We start from the raw sequence: 17,411 nt of genomic DNA on the forward strand, positions 1-17,411 counted from the left end.
CCCAGCAGTGATACTGTCATTCACTGTATGAACACATCAAACACATTGTTCTCTACAAGCCTGGCTGGTGGCCCTGGCAAACAGTCACAGCTTAAAAGAGTCAATGATCTGTTGCATGTGCTAAAGTATCAGCTTATTCCTTTCCGTTGGCTTTAGAAAGCTTTGGAATTGGATATAAAAATGGTTACACAAAACAGGGTTATACAAAAAAACCCAGTGGCCTTACTATCACAGATGTTTTGACCGAGTTTGTGTGACCCACTTGCCTGCCTCATTATTCTGATGGTGTATGTTCTTGGATCATAAGATTAAGTGCAACAAAACTGAGGCTGAAATAACATGTCTTTATAGCACCTGACCCCTTACAGCTCAGAGAGGTGACAGAAGACATGACCTCCAAACGCAACAGCACGCACACTCACTTCCTGGTTCGTCCTCTGTTGAAATGTGTACTAACTGGTAAAGTAATACAGTGTGATCTGTCACTGGGGAACATAAAATACAAACTGTCAACACTCACACACTTTCTTAGGAATTATCTTCTCAGAATAGTTGGAATACAATGAAAATGGCTGCCCTGCAATGGACTTGCCATCAGTCCAGGGTGAACCCCGCACCTCGCCCAGTGTCAGCTGGGATAGGCTCTGGCCAAAAGGCCAAATTGTCGTTTTACCAGCAAGACATTGAGACCTAGCACTTCCTCAACCCAAGAAGAAATGAGAAGAAAGGGTTGGTTTACGGAGGTTCCAGAGGTCGCAGCGACTTGGACGTTGGAACACCAGCTCGTTCCACTCTCGTGGCGCGAGATGAAAGGAGTCGATACCTGGAAGAGCAACTTTTGAGAGCTCGTAACAATGGAGAGGTGAGGCGGCTGTTGAGGGTGAATGAATAGAGGTTGGGAGCCAAGATGTGGAATCTAACTCGATTGTAGGGCTGAGGATAACGTGAAGAGTCTTCTGAAAATTGAAAATAACATCAACTGAAATAAAATAGAAGGGGTCCTAAAGGTCACGTCTTTTGGTTCGTCATTGTCATATGACTTTGTTTATATAGAATACATCAGATTGGTGTTTTATAGTACAATAGCAAGAAACATGACAGTTCAAACATTTTAATTTTCAAATTATAAGTTCAGTGTTATAGACAAACATGACCATGTCTACATAGTTTGCTCTGTTGCATGAATCAAGCATTTACTATCTTTGTATTTTGTTGCATTTATATTGTATTAAATTTAAAAAAAATTGATTGTATTTAGACTCAGAAGTTGACCTACATGTTTAGACATCCAGAATGTATTATGTACTCATCATTTTTACATGTCATTAAAAAGCACTTTAAATGTGGCCAGCTGTGACATTTTTCCTCTTTTGGTTAATAGTTCTATGTTTGAAAAGCCAGTGTCTGCATAAAATATTAAAATCTGAATGTAAAACCAAGCTGTCTCACAGCGTATGTTCAGTGTAGCCTGAAGGAAGCAATTTAAAAGTCAGTAACAGTGGTGTTTGGCAGTGTTCTGGAGGAATTTACACCAGTGAGAAAATCCTCCCTCCGCGACAATCCTGCTAAGGTTACCACCAATGCACATTTCATATGCAGCGACACAAAATGTTTCATAACATCGACGGAAACTCTGCTGAACAAGTCTGCTTCCAAACACACGTTTTAGACAAAAGGGGTTCAAGCCTATGCGAACGCAACCGGGGGCAGATGCTGGGGGCAGGTAGAAGGAGAGAAAGAGGAACCGAGGACATAAAGTCTCTCCCCCTGATTATTTCAGGAATTTCATTGTTTCCTTAGAAAATATTTATGCTGAGTTTTTGGCCATGCCTCAGGGGGGTCAAAGGAGTTTTAATGTAGAAATGATTGAGTCAGCATTGAATAAGAGAGGCAACTCTATTGTGAGGACAAAGCCTGTTCACTTATCTGTCTCTCCAGGATTCCACAGTTTTGGGTTGGTTTTTTTATGATCAAAGAAGCTTGATTTTACGGTGGCTTTTCTTAAAAATTGCAACAAAGTCGTAGGATTTATCTGTGAATTTTTGTCGTTTTTTTTCCCCAGTACAATAGGAGTACTAGGCGAAATTGTGATTTGGTGCCAAAGTTGCAATTTCTTGAAAAAAATGCACCCTTTTCTAAACTGCAAATAAAAACCCTGCTGTAAAGAATAAGATAACTTTTTAAAAAAATAATCTACAGAAAAAAGAGGTTTTCTAATGAAACCGATGTGATTAACCGCAATACTGTGCGCACAAAAGGCAGAGCGCAATCTCTCACAACTGTGATTTTGTGTAAATCTCATGTGGTGACAGAGATGGGTTTGCTCTCTTTATTGCTTTCACATGAACGCTCACATGCAGCAAAGGTGGGTCACGCCACGAACTGACATCGGTTCTAGAAAATGGCAACTCGCGCAGGAATGAAAAATGTAATATTTCCGAACTTTTTGCAGAAAAAAATGCGAACTAATTGCAACTGAAGTGTAAGGAGTTTCAAAATATGCAAGCCTCTCCATATTCCACAGTGTTTTGGCTTATTTCACATTGATATTTGCAATCAAAGAATCGCAATTTTCCAGAGGGTTGGACTTATTCTAACACCCTTGGCCCAAAAATGCAATGACTGATGCCGGGGAGAGTTTTAGATTTTTTTAGAAGGTCCTTTGTGTTCCCACGTTTGCTGAATGTGTGCATATGTTCTTGATTTCGAACTATTGTCTAATAAACATGCGGGTAAAGATTTGGTCAAAGCTTTGATCAGCTGCCACTGTCGAGGGTTTGTGGAGGCACCTTCTGACTTCACTGTGATGGTGTTTGTAGACAGAACATAAATAGTTTGGGCCTTTCAAACACTGTCGACGAATCTGTCCATCCACATCTTACTCAAACCCCCTTTCCAATGACCCTTTATCCCACTTTACCCCGCCCCCAGTGTTCCCTCCTCCACCCCTCGACTATTTCCCCATCCCGTTGCCCCTGTTTCCCTCTCTCCCTTCTCATCGGCATACTTTTTTATAGTAAAGATGAGCCACATGGGAAGGACAGGATTTTCCATGCATTCAACCACACCACTTTTCAGACATGTTCTGGGAAAATGGTTTTATAGAAACGGGAGAAAATTTGAGGGGGGAGGGAAAGGTAAGAAAACTGCTTTCAAGCTTCACTGCAGGGCATCTGTTGGAGGGGGATCCAGGGATATGTGTGGCAGCTCAAACCGCCTCGCTAATGCCTTAATATCTGATACATATTAAATGAGGGATTACAGCCATATATAATTCATATAAACCAATCAATTTGTCTCACATACACGTGTCTAGGGCTGCACAGAGTGAAAGCAGGGGTGAACTGGAACGGCAATGATAGTCTCATAGCCATGAAAAACTTTTAAAAATTGGAGGGGGCCTTCAGCTTCCCTGTCATCAACTCAATCGACACCACAGCCCCTAAAGCCATCCGTCATCCCTGCTTTTATTACAACATCTGAACACTCCTTTCGGCCCTTCTCCTATTTTTTTCCTTCCACTGAAGACACAAGCGTAAGAACTGTGGCCTACTGAGATTCCTGAACTTTCCCATACCTGGCAGAAATATCACTGGCTACGTTTACATGGACGGCAACAGTCTGACTATTGACCTTCTGACTATAACACACTTCAATAATGGGCCTAAAACCAGAATAAACCACGTTTTAATCTGAGTACTGCTTATTCAGACAGTGAACTTCTTCAGGTGCGGTCGCTAGAAATTTAGTCTCATTCAAAGTAATATTTTCATAGGATAATAATGTCCATGCAGATGTAAACACCGATTTTAAATACCTATGATCAAATGAATATCCCGGCGTATTATATCAGTGCACTGATTTTAGTTGGTGATACATTATCCCATCAGAGCAAACTATCCCCCCACCCCACCCCCACCCCCGTCTGCCAAAAGATCCAGATCCTAGTTATGCAGGAGGCCTTTTATCAGACCCCATGAGAGCACAGGTGAAATCTCGACAACAGGTGCTTTATAAGTGTGCTATGGCTTTAAAGGGGAAGTGCAAAGTCCTGGTATTTACGCTCAAGCACTCCATTATGTTTTATGGGACTGAGGCTTAATGGTTTAGACGACCAACTGTAAAACACCCAAGTCAAGGGCCTTGGAGATTAGCTCTCTGCACTCAGCTAAAATACAGGAGGGAGGGGGGGCGAAGGAGAGGGAAAGGGTGGTCCATCCATCAACCTGCCACAGTGAGGGGTATTGACTCAGAGGAGGAGAGACAGGGGCCAAGGGAAAACGAATGACCTATTAGCCTCTGACAAAGCTGGGCCAGAACTTCATTTCCCAAAACATATTGAAACTGGAAAGGTCCTGCCATCCACCTACCGAAGTTTGTGTATCCATCTTGATTTAGTTTGGAAGATCTTTCCTACAGCTTGTTAATTTCAGGTGCGCAAAGTCATGATTTCAAAACAGGTTTGGTGAGCATATTCAAGTGGCCGTCACTGAGTGGGACAGGTGCTAAAAAAAACCTGCTCACTCTGAGAAGCTTATTTTAGGAGACTACACTTCTATGCAGTCATTTGGATGTAAAAGAAGTCATGTTTCCATTTAAGTGTCAAATTTTGAGTGATGTCACTTAAAGAAACGTGAATTGGGGGCATTTTTTCATGCTTAGAGCTAATAAACTGGGCAATGCATATTTCCGTCAGAAGAATTCCTCATTTTTTGGTGCCAGCTAGTGTCGCTCATGTTACACGTTGACGAAGACGAAGTTTGGACAGCAGCAGAAAAGCTGGTCAGTCACGTGACTTAAAGATTAAGTATGTAAGTTTTTTTCAGCCTTTCCTTTTTCAAAAAGTCAAAAACCGCCCAAAGTTAGCACGAAAAACTTTTTGGGGGGGCAAAACTGAATTTTCCATCAACCTCTTCTAATATGGTATTTCAAAATGCGCATTTAAATACATTCGTGGAAATATGACGTACACGTGCAAAATCGTGCGCGCTTTTTTTGTGATCCAATTCTCGCTGTATAAATTACAGCAATAATGTCCCCAGTTCCAGACAAAGTTCAGCCTTAGAATAAATGCAGGCAGATAATATCGAATACCAACAAAAACCATAAGAAGTTTCAACAACAAAGGCTGTGAAAACAATCCAAAATGTTCCTCTGTGTCAAATGTGAAGGTGGGTGTGGGGGGGGGGGGGGTGCTATTATCTATGGTATTTTCAGAGGAGAGACTGAGTCAGGACCACAGACCTGGCTGTGTCCTATGTTAGCCAGACTTTTGAAAACACTACACGTAAGTGGTAACAAATGCTGGTGCTGCTGCTGCAAAAAACAAAACAAAACAAAACAAAACAAAACAAAAAAAAAAAACCTGAAAGACTTCACATCCATTGTTCCCCGGCATACAAGCGCATTGTTCATGCCGAATTCCGTAATTAAGAAGGAATGTCAAAATGTTTGTAGTGCCACTCTCTCTGCGAGTCTCTCCAGACATACCATAATCAAAGCAAAATAAGCAACCACTTGGAGAGATTACATCTATTCTGACTGGGAATACTCCTGTCCTCTGTCTGTCTCTTTCTCTCTCGTGCTGGTATCCTTCCATTCACACGCCCATTTTTATTTTTTTTTAAATACCTGTGGGGTGACTTGAACATTTCAAGCTTTTTGCCAATTGCTCTAAATGAACTAGATTGCCCACCAGTTGATGAATGGGCTTCTAATGATGACTAAGCTGGAAGGGATGTGGTGGGAATTGCGAGATGGAAGAAATGGCTAACCCACCTGCTTTTAGCCTCTGATGTTGCTAATTAGATATCGTTATTTAGCTATTTAGCGGTTATTTTAAACAAGAGGATAGTGCCAAACAGACAATGCTTCCAGCTTAACTGTGATTGAAAACAGCATCCTTGATACCTCTGTTCATATCAGACAGCTCTAAACAATCCCACACACTAAGTCTGGCGGTTTCTCTCCCTTTCACTTGTCCCCACATGACAGTGGCAGGAAATACAGACAAACATCTAAATTTCTGTCATTTTTGTCTCTTTTTCTGGCATAACCATAAAGACTCCCTGCATTGTCCACAAACATGTCTCAGTCTACCGTGTTGAGTTTCAGTGTACCAAAAAACAAACAATCCTGGTAGTGGAGGTCTGGCACAAACCTTATTATAGCAAATTCCAAAGATTTATTCTCCTTTGCCAGCTTTTACTCATCATCTACAAGCCACAATGAGGTTACCACAAAAACAAAAAATTTGCCTGCATTCATGAAGGCCTCTGTATTCTTTTAAAGTAGCCACAGAGAACCACAATCTCCTGCTGCATGTACAGTACTACTGTGAGACTCACTAACGGTGATCTTCTTCCTGTAAACTTCAATGTTTTTCATGGAAAATCAGGCACCCAGGTTTAGCGACCCATACCTGCCTACCCAGGAAACACGTCTCTCTCTGGTTTCCTGGAGAGAGTCTTTGAAATAATTTCCATCGCTACAAGCAACAGCCATACTGGACTCTATTTTCTGACCTCTATTTGCTCTTGCACACTGTTTACAATCTCACTCTTTCCAAACCAACTCCCCTCTCCAATCAAGACAGCTTAATTAAGGCCTCTGGATATAGGAAACAGTAGAAAAAAGGTAGAGAGACTTGTTGAAAAATTGATACAAAAATGAACCGTTTGGCATGTGCATTTGCTACCAGGAAAGTCATCCTGTTGCATTTGTTTTGCCCTGCTTAAGTGTGGAACACTGATTGAACCAGGCCAAGGCTAGATTGGACGAGCTGCCCCCGGAGGATTTCCCAGGCCACACAGGCTGGGAGTTGAGTTACACTCAGCCTCAGCCCAAATGGTCGGGAAACAGTAGGACCAGACATCCAAACCTCTCTTCTGAAGCATGTGTATGGAAAGATTTGTTGTTTGATTTACTATAGGCATGAGAGGCCATGGCGGGGATTTGGTCTACCAAAATTATTCAATCATGTCTACCAGAAATGTGTCAAATTAAGCAAGGAATGTTGTGGTTATTTTAAGCTTTTTTTTTTTTTTTTTTTGGTGAACTAAACAACCACCAAATAGAATTACTCTAAAACTCTGAAAACAAAGAAAGGGATCTTACTTGTGTGGAGAAGAGCGGTTGAAGCATGTTTTGGTCACATCCGTCACATTGGGGTTACAACAGTCACCAAGGTCATAGAAGAAATTCTCCCAGTTACATTCGGGGTCACACACGCCATTACCCTGCTTGTGTTCAGGGCAGCGGCTCCGGTGCCCAGACATGCAGTCCCCTGCATCATATCCTGTCAGCGGATGGTTGCATTCTGGGTCACAGGCATCATCGCCAACTTTGCTGATATCACAGTTGGCTAGAATCAGTCGGTTACGAAGGGAGGAGTTGGTCACATTGTGAATGCTGAGCTCCCAGGTGATGTTGTAGGGACTAAAGGCATCATTTAGCTGCTGGTGTTGCAGGCTGATTTGGTGGTCTGAGACAGTTGGTCTTGTCCGTGTGTCGTCCCAAATATTTATCACGCGATATCGTACTTTCTTGGGCCGACGGAAGTTCCACAGCTGGTTGTAGTTTTTGATAACCTCAACATTGTCACAGACAGTTTGACCGCAAGTTGGAGGCTCCAGCGTTGTGTCCAATAATCCTTCAGCATTTCCAGCTCCACCACCACCCAGATACCCTAATCGCCCACCTCCTCGCTGCTCAGGCTGAGGAAAGGTGCCGTCTTTAACAGTCAGCCACTTCCGGCCCGGGTGCTCAAATGTTTCACGGATGACCAGCTGAGGTAGATCTTGGGGATCCTCATGGCCGTGCATATCCCTGATAATCTGCCTCTGACCTCGAGCCTGCCGCCATAGACCCACCCTTTCCACCGCCCCCCTGTAATTATGATTCAGTGCATTCCCCCCAATCATCAGCACTTTGCACTTTTTGGTCAGATGGCTGAAGACATCCCCCGATTGTTCCCGACTGACACCGACTTGGGCGCCATTGACAAACAGCTTCATATAGACGCCGTCATATGTAACAGCCACATGTGCCCACTGATTGGGTATGTAGCGAGTATTGGAGTGGATGGAGGTCGCTTTGTGGGCACGATCAGTTTTGAGGGAGAAGAAAAAACGGGGATCACGGTTCCCATGTTCACTGACTGCCTGGATGCCAAGCAGCCAACCTCGGTCACTGGAGGCGTAGAAACATTTGTCATAAAGACCTGAGGAGAGAAAATGGAAAAAAAAAAATCAATTATTTTCTGTTCAACTGTAAGAGAGTTAGTTCATCAATGGGAAAACGATAAGGCTGCTGTGGAAGAGATGCATTTCAAGATCTGGTTATGTTATTATCCAAATGTATTATCGGTGATCTTATAGGTGTTTGCAAAGCTCCTTGTACCATTAATCTACGCTGAAAAAAATTAACTTTTGCCACAGAGAGTTTATAAACCACGGAGAGTGCTCTTGCAAAAACAAGCTACCAGTGAGCTAAATAAAAGGTTTTTGCTCACTCTGCAGCTATCACTTATGTGTTCTGTGTGGATATACCACACATATTGGTGTCCAAAAAAACATGAAATGTGCTTTGATCCCAGACTAATCAGTGGACGTGTCTATGGTCTTCCTGGGGACACAGCATGTATTATACAAGACCCCAGATACCCAACGCCAGAGAATGAAATGTGGCTTCTAACATGTAGTGAAAGAACAAATAAAATAGCAACAGCAACAGATGTTGTGACCATGACAGCGTCCTGCTATCAACAAAACTGTGGTTCGGAGATTATCTGAGGAGACAGAAGCGACTGAGATGACCTGGTGCTCAGAGGTGCTGGAACAACCTACCTGCCAAACATCTTGAAACAACATAATTTTACTGCATTTTGTTTTTTTCACAAGTGCGCCATTGTTTTTTGCAAAGTACTGTATATCTGACTTGCTTATTTCACTTCTGGGCCAGATCTCCACCTATTTTAAACATCCAATAGATCCTTCTGGAATATTCTTAAAAGTGGTATTTCCAGGGAGAGACTGAGCATGTAGTGGAGATTAGGGAGCAAATGTATAAATATGATATATAGGGCGTGTTGTCCTGGAAATTGGGTTGAAGTGCATGTTTAGCTAAGGGAGACTCCATGGAAATCTCTCTCTATAGGCTTTTCTTGAACACTGAGTGCATTTAAAGTTGTCCGTGTAAATCTCCCTTGCCAGTGAGGTAGCCAGAAAAGGTTAGTTTTCTGCTGAAGCCTTGTTTTTGTAGAGGCACCAAAACACCTTTTTCCTGTTTCACTTGGACCACGTATGTCAGCTTCAGCATGGTAATGTGTTTTCACTTCTTAGGGGATCTCTGAATGCTAAATGTTTGTTTGTTTAGTGCTTGTTGAGGTACGTATGTGCAGGCACACAAGTTCAGGTTTCTGAACGCAGGTTCGTGACTGTGTTGCATATATTCATGCCCTGGAGTTTGTGGGTTAGATTCAAAAGCGCATTGACGTGTCTCACAAGGTCCATCTTAACACGATAAAATTCACAGATGATTCAAGTGCTGCTGCAACGATACTTCCCTCAGATTTCCAAGCACTTCAAACTATGAGCTGGCAATTACATCCATCTCCAATACAACACTTAGTGTGTGACCTGCATGTTTAAAGTGCCCTTGCTTTCTCTCCTCATCACAGCCCTTTAATATGCTTCTCTAGGTCTAAAACGATACGTATATTACACACACATCTCTGCTTTAACCTGTCCACTTCACACGCCTTTGTTCCACATCGATTAGGCTACCTGAGACTGAATTAAGTGGCTAGCTAATGGTGATTCCACTGACATCTTGCTAACTTTGATCTGTTTCTCATTAGATGCACCCTCCAGTATGCATTCATTAACTTGGTATTTCAATGGACTAGCGTTCAAAGAGTGAGAGCTGAGTTCAGCATCAAGGTCAGGCCTTTGGTGTATGACGTTTTCAGGCTTTTCACTACACTGGAAGGAAAAAGCCCTCCATCTGTCAGCTAGTGCACTCAAGGCTAAAAGGTGTGCTAAAATGCTCGCAGGGTTCCTAGTGTAAACAGCTGTCATAATTCTGCCATGCTCAATTAATCTAACATACTACACTTCTCCAGACCCTGCACTGTGACTGGCCGGGCTCACACAAACACAACCGACACACACTTAAACAGACATGCATGCTCTACTTATACACGCAGTACACTCAGAAATGCGCGCGCACACACACACACACACACACTGGGGATTTGCATATGCTACGGTGGAGAGCTTTTCCTGTCAGGTTCAAAGGCAACCTTCCTCGCACTTGCCATTTGTCTTCTTCCAAGAAAAACACACTCAGGAAAAAGAAAAAGTAAAGAAACACATACACACACACACACACACACACACACACAAAAACACACACAAAGAAAAATGTCACAAGGACTTGATAAAAAGCAGGGAGGAAGGGAACAATGAAGAGCCTGTTTACTTTTTAGCTTTTCTGGCTCTGAAGGGTCAAAGAAAGGCACTTTTCATAGTCATACCAAAGTGACCATGACAGAAGTTTCCTTGAAAAGACAATGGAAAATTCCATTGATATTTGAAAACAACAACAACAAACATATCAAATATATTGGTTATAAGAACGGTATCGCGAAACGTAAAAGCACAAACTTGGTTGTCCGGTTTGAATTAGTTCAACTGTTGATGCCTGACTGTTTAAATTCATGGTTCACTCAAATGAGTGTCGGGTGATGTAACACCACTTTTTTCTGCACTGAAACTTTGACTGTGGCGATGATGTCACAAAAACAACCTCACGATTAGACACAAGGACAGAAACTATTGTTCTGAGGCATTTTAAAGCACTTTTCCAAAATTGTACACAGGCACAACATGCGTCAAGTAAATGGAGATGGTTCTAGTAGAAATAATGTTGGCTAACTAACTCAGCTCTGGAACTCCAACCACTTGATGGTTCATTACCTCCAGCGAAGAGGTTATGCTCTCAGTGCAGATTGTCTGTTTGTCAGCAGGATTACACAAAAGCTTTGAGGCTGATTTTCACCAAACTTGGTGAAGGGATGTAGCACGGGCCAAGGAAGAACCCATTACATTTGGAGATTGAACATTGGAAAAATATCATTATTTTTCATTGAGTTTGGCTGACTTAGCTCTTTGACTGCCCTCTACAAAGTCATGCTCTCAAGATTATTCATCTTCCTCTTAGTATTCCAGGTATACCTGACAATAATGAAGCATGAAATGGATATAGTTTTTAAGCGTTTGGGAAAAAGTAGCCTAAACAAATTCAATTCTGTTTTTTTGTTCCTCTTCATCATCACTCTGTTAGATGACAGCATCAAGATATCTGTTATCGCAGCAATTATCTGCCGACGTCTGCATATAATTGTCCCCGGCAGGTCATGGAAGAAAGCCTCAGCTCCCCTCTACGATTTATTTTCTTCTTCCTTTGATGCAGGACAACCCATCATGACCCGGATACAAGGGTAATAGGGCACAACAAAGTTTGCATAACATTTGGACACAGAACTTGATGTTCTGATTGTGTGCGTGTGTGTGCATGCGCATGTGTGTATATGAGCATGTGTGTGTGTGTGTATATATATATATATATATATATATATATATATATATATATATATATATATATATATATATATATATATATATATATATATATATATATATATATATATATATATATATATATATACACACACACTGTAAACTCTTACAAAGGTTCAAATGCTTTAACACCTGGGATCAATTCGGACCATGTGTAACGGTCAAATCAGCAAGAAGCACTTATTTTATTGTTTTTCCACTTACAAGGGCAAAAGACCGTCCGCGTGATCAATAGGAAGAATTAATTGATGGTTATTGATCCTGGAACAGTTTCTATTCACCCAAAAGAGGCAAAACAAACCTGTTCCCACAGACATTCATATAAGGAATTGTAATATTTATTTGATCCATAAAATTGCACTATAATTAGACTTTGACTCAAACCACTTTCAGGAACACAAGCCAGTCTTAAGAACAGTTAATTGGGGATGGAATGTGCAACTGAGGACAAAAGTTGTGTCCCCAATTAGTAAAAACGCTGATGTTTGAGATGGTGGCTAGGTTTAGGGTAGGGCAAGTAGTGGTTAGGATAAGTCTACAGGAAATGAATATAACTCGACGTAAATACCCCAAAGTGACTAAAGTAAACATGCGTGTGAGTGTGTTATCATGCATTCTCCTCTAAGCGCAAAAAAACACAAAAAAAAACACAAAAAATTAGTGTCACAAACTTAGAAAATTCAGAAAGAGGAAGAGGAGGAAGAGGAGGAGGAGGATGAGAGAGAGTGAAGGAGAAATAGCAGCGGTCAAAACAACACAGTCTAGAAAAACAGCTGCTGCAAACAACACGGTGAATCAAAACAAGGGGATGGGGGCATTTTGCAAGGCACTGGGATTTTTGAGGCCTAAATTAGATTTAAAAGATTAGGCTTTATTGAATTTGTTTGATCATCATATTCACTGGCTTTAGGGCCCCCCTGGCACACTCAAAATCAGCATGAATAGTCGTGTTCTACAAGGCAGAGACGGGGAACAACAATACCTGGGTTGGATACATGTTCCTGAACACACTTCATGATATAAATGTTTGAAAAAGATATGAAAACATTTTGTGGTCAGATTGTGTTTATTCTCGACTAGACTGCATCACACACTACAGATGTTCTTGTTATTGTGTCCATCCTCTGAGTCACTCAGGTCACCACAGACCCTTTAACCCCCCTCTTCCTCAGTTTGAGTCACTTCCAGAGGCTTAACAGAGCATGCCAACCGGCCAGAGGAGTCTACTGAATCTCAACACACACGTGCACAAAGTGATTGTTTAGTTGTGCGTCTGGGGGATGAGGGAGGCCAGACAGATAGAAAAGTAAAGGAAGAAGTCAATTTGATCATATGGTTGGTTAGGTCCCTAAACGTGCAGACTGGCATTCTGGAGGCTGAGGAGGACTGAGTTCAGTTCAGTTCAGTTCAGTTCAAAGGCAGCCATCTGCACAATAACTGTAGCAGGGAATGTGTGCAACGCTCCCTATCGGCAAAGCCGAGCAGCGAACATCGTCCTATACTGTCATCTACAGAAGCGCTATTGGTCAAAGGAGATGATGCAGAACAGTTTTAACACCTCTCTGATGTTCCTTTACGCATGGCTGCAGAGCCGGCAGGCAAGCCTCCTCCTCTGACGACAGGCGGCTCCTAATTGTGTCTCCTCCTCTGCACACTCAGTTCTTACAAGATGCATCATCACTGTCTGATAAATGTCATCGATTCACACAAGTTGTTTGTTGTTGTTTTTTTTTTAGTTTGTTTGTTTTTAGAGAGACATCCGGTCACCCCGACTATAAAAGCGCACCACCGCTGTGTAAACACAAGCAGGACATGACCGATGTTAAAGGGAAACCCTCGATCCTGTCTCATAACTCACAGCCAATCTAAGGGTGTCGATTTTTTTTTTTTTTTTTTTTTTTTTGTAGGGAGGGAGGGAGAGGAGGGGGGCACACGCGAAAGATTGCGGCTTGAATCGCGAGCTTTGAGCGCCTCCACATCTTTGTACCGCTTATTTTGTGCCTGCCGTGACGTGCTCGCTCGCCAAAGTTTCGGCCATTACATCATAGTTTTAAAATAGCCAAGTCGGCTCTGAGAAATTACATTTAACGCACAGTGACATCAGCTGACGGTCAAGTGATGCGGTTCTCTGCTGCTCACGCTCCTCGTTTATTTCATGAGCGTGAAACGAGGAAGAAGGAAAAAAAATCATAAAGTGGCGAAGGAAATAAATGTGCGCATGCAATAATGGCAGCGTGTCTGTCTTGAAGGTGGCAAAGTTAAATGTGAGCAAAAATCCTCATTGCACTACCTGGAATATCCACTGTACTTTTCAGAGCATTACATCATTGTCTGGTCTAATAGATGAACTCGTTCTCAACTCGCAGAAACTGCATGTTGCTTTGTCTGGTGCTCTCTGCACATGCATGTTCAGCTCGCACCGTCCAGGAACTCAACAGTTAGACAATAAAGAAAAAAAATAAGACGATATCCTACCTGCAATCACTGTGGGTGATCGCTGACCTCCCTCCGGTTTGATCCACATCTCCAGAGTGAAGTTTCCTCTGGGTATCTCCACGCCAGGCTTCAGTCGTAGCTGATCTCCTCTGCCGGTAAAATACACAGCTTTCCCCCGGTCTGGAGAGTTCACCTCCGCCTGTGAGGAGCGCCGACGCTGGCGAAGCCCCCGTCGCTCCAAGCCGGGCAAAGAGCGTTTGCCCCGGGGCAGACGTGTGGCACAAGCCCCTGGGATGGTGGCTTTCGCCTCCCTAATGCGCACCAACTCCCTCTTGGATCTCCCCTTTCTACGGACTATCCCGCACTCTGATCCAAAGCACAAGATGAGAATCACCAGGCAAGACACCCAGGGAGATGTCCAAAGTTTCATTTTTCGGGATAAGAAATTGCAAAAATATCTAAAATAATAAGAAGAAAAAAATTAAAAAGAAACAACGGAATGACTAGAAAAATCTATGTCCAGAGTGTTCTTCTCTTTGGAATCCTCTCGAGTTTTCCCTTCTCTGTTTTTACAGCGGTACAATGTCAAACCGTACAAACTCTCTAAATAAACCCATAAAGCTATGCTGTTTTTCTCTCTTTATATTGCTAAGCCACGACCCCCTCTCTTAAGCAAAACTACTCTGGAGACATTCAGGGGACACAGGCATATTTGATTCATGTGTGTGTTCCACGGTGCCTTTTCAATGGGTCCCATTTAGCCAAAGGGATGACTAATAAGTAATCAATCAAGAGGGGGGTCCGGCCGATGCCCCCCTCATCCCCTTTGGACGGTAGGAGTTACTCGCAGAAATCCACAGTTGTCCGCCAAGCTCTTGTCACACCTTTTTGTTGTTTCCTTATCCTACCCGTAAAACAGCATAAGAAATTTCACATATTAAATTCCAAAGAAAAGTGACAACAAATCCACCTCTCATATTTATTACAGGGAATAAGAGGTAAATTGTGGACCACAAAAAGAGAGAGAAAAATTTTTTAAAATAAAATAAAATATTTAGGGAAAAAAATATGCATCCAAACTTCCCTTTGACTATGCCTGCAGAAAAGTTGAAATAGGACTATAATATCTGGTGAGGCGAAGGAGAGGAAGAGGGGCAGAGAGCTGCAGGAGGAAGCATCGCGGTCCTCATTGATTGCCTGGAGCAGAAACACTTGGAGGAGTCGCTGCTCGCCGTCCGCTTTAGAGCTGCCAGTTCCCCCCCCCCCTCACCCCCTCCCCCCTCCCCCCCCCCCAAGTCTTTTTAAGAACAACTCATGTTTCAAATGTTCCAGGGTTGTTTTTTCTTTTTCTTTTTTTTTTCTTTTAAAGTGGGAAGTCACACAGGTAGGTAAGTCTCACTGACGGCAATTCTCTCGGCGGCATGTAGCGATAGGATGGTGTTTAGTGAATTTGGAAGGTGTGTGTGTATCCCTCTAGTGGTTACAATTTAAACAATCCAGCACAATCAGACAGTCTGAGGACATGAAAGGACCCGTCGACTTATTGGAGTTTTTTTTTTAAAGAAAGAAAGAAAGAAAGAAAGAAAGAAAGAAAGAAAGAAAGAAAGAAAGAAGCTTTTACAGTGTCTATCATTTTTAAAGTGATAGATTTTGGCTCTGACTTTGACAGGACTTAGAATTTACTGCAGAGGTTAAATGGATGGACTGCCATCTCCTTGATGTTTATATTTATAGATTATAAAAAGATCTGTGTGTGTGTGTGTTATAGGGGTTAAAAAAAATTAAAAAGCTAAAATATACTTTTAAACAATAAAGATCACAAGGGGGAAAAAAAAAGTTCGCTTCAACCACAAACTTTCTGCCGCCTCACAAGTGGATGCAGGCGAACGTTGCATTTCTCCCCTCAAACACAACTATCAGTATTGTCTCTGTCACGGCGTCATTTCCCTGCGTGTTTTATTTTATTGCCCAGGCTTCAATATATAAGCTTCAAATACCAATGAAAAACAACTTTAAGATTATGTCCAAAGTCCTCCATTTTAACTTTGACAGAGTATGATAGCCTATAATATGAAGGTAACTGCACCAAGTCAAAGTCATGCCTCCCATTAATGTCCTTTCCAAATGAAATAAGCAGTCGATCACAGAGGTAATGGCAGAGCCACGGCAAAGTCATAGCAGTTTTGGTCCGTTCTTGACAGAACTTAATTTGATGGATCATATGTCTTTTCTTCTTCTGAGATGTAGAATTGTGCGTGGCCTACCTATGTGTGTGTGTGTGTGTGTGTGTGTGTGTGTGGGGGGGGGTTCTTCAGGTATGAAATGAATTCCATGAACATTTAAGGGAAGTATTTAGGTTTCAGGTTGACTCACGCTTCCTGATGTTTACCCACACGCCACTTCGGATTGATGTAAAAGTTCAAAAACCTCCGTACTGAGGACACCGGTGACAAAGTCTCCATGGGTCTGAGCGGCTGAGTGAAGGAGATGAACCGAGCCTGTTACTCTCATAATCATTTTTGAGACAGAATTGATCAGAGTGGCTTTAGGGACACTCATCTGGAATGTCCTCAGCTCCTCTGTGCTTGTTTGGTGTAAATGTGTGTTCAAAGAGCCAAAACCTGCCACCTACCATAAAGGACAGAGGGAACAAACGTTAACTATTTGCTTCCTTCTTCTTCATATGGTGTTGCGACTTAGAGCCACATATTTCCTTTTGTCTTGAGCCCCGGGGGTTGGGGGTGGGGGTGACATATTGAAAGGTGTATAACCTTGAAGGGAGCACATGGAAAACAAATTTAAAAAAGGAGACAGTGGACTTTGTGTCTCCAAAACTTCCCATGGCAGGTGGATAAAAACACTTTCAGATTCAGTTCAGTGGCAAGACTTGCGACTCTCTGGAGGAGTTTTTGTCCGGAGCTGCTCGCTCCCGATTGAATGTGTTGCTTTTGATGTAAACTACAAAGGTAAGAGGTGAAAAGCATTGTTGCCACGCTTGAATGTTTGAGCTTCGCTGTCTTAAATGATGCGGTTTGACTCTTAAAGGCTTTTTTTTTTTTTTCCACGTTCAGCGATGAAAGAAAATATTTTCTCTGTGCTTGTTGCAATTTCAAGAGGCGGCCCTACAGGCGCGATTAGTGACGTCACAGTTTGGAGGCCAGTCCTGGTCCAATACCAGGCTTTTGAAGGAATGTGCTTCCAGTTAAGATTAAAGCAATATTTCTGCCTCTCAAGTACTCACAAGTAGGGGGTGTTTTTTTTTTTTTAAAACCTCCTTCCATACTTCTCTGTTACTCCAGAATGCAGCAGGAGCCAGCCACGTATATTTATGTT

The 17,411-nt window shown here is 42.3% G+C and overlaps 1 protein-coding gene across 1 annotated transcript in view; it reads right to left on the reverse strand.

The window, feature by feature from the left end:
* The window catches only part of pappaa (pregnancy-associated plasma protein A, pappalysin 1a), a 103,162-nt gene extending 87,891 nt beyond the window's left edge, over positions 1 to 15,271 (reverse strand). The window contains exons 1-2 of the mRNA XM_086186987.1: positions 14,118 to 15,271; positions 7,117 to 8,221 (exon numbers count right to left, since the gene is read on the reverse strand). Of these exons, the coding sequence (XP_086043113.1) occupies positions 7,117 to 8,221; positions 14,118 to 14,508 (1,496 nt within the window). The 5' untranslated portion in view covers positions 14,509 to 15,271. The remainder of the gene's footprint in view (positions 1 to 7,116; positions 8,222 to 14,117) is intronic.
* Between the last annotated feature and the right edge of the window lie 2,140 nt (positions 15,272 to 17,411).

This window comes from Aulostomus chinensis, chromosome 19 (assembly GCF_037954235.1).
Source record: "Aulostomus chinensis isolate RoL2024-O1b breed Wild chromosome 19, RoL_Achi_v1.0, whole genome shotgun sequence".
Classification (NCBI taxonomy): domain Eukaryota; kingdom Metazoa; phylum Chordata; class Actinopteri; order Syngnathiformes; family Aulostomidae; genus Aulostomus; species Aulostomus chinensis.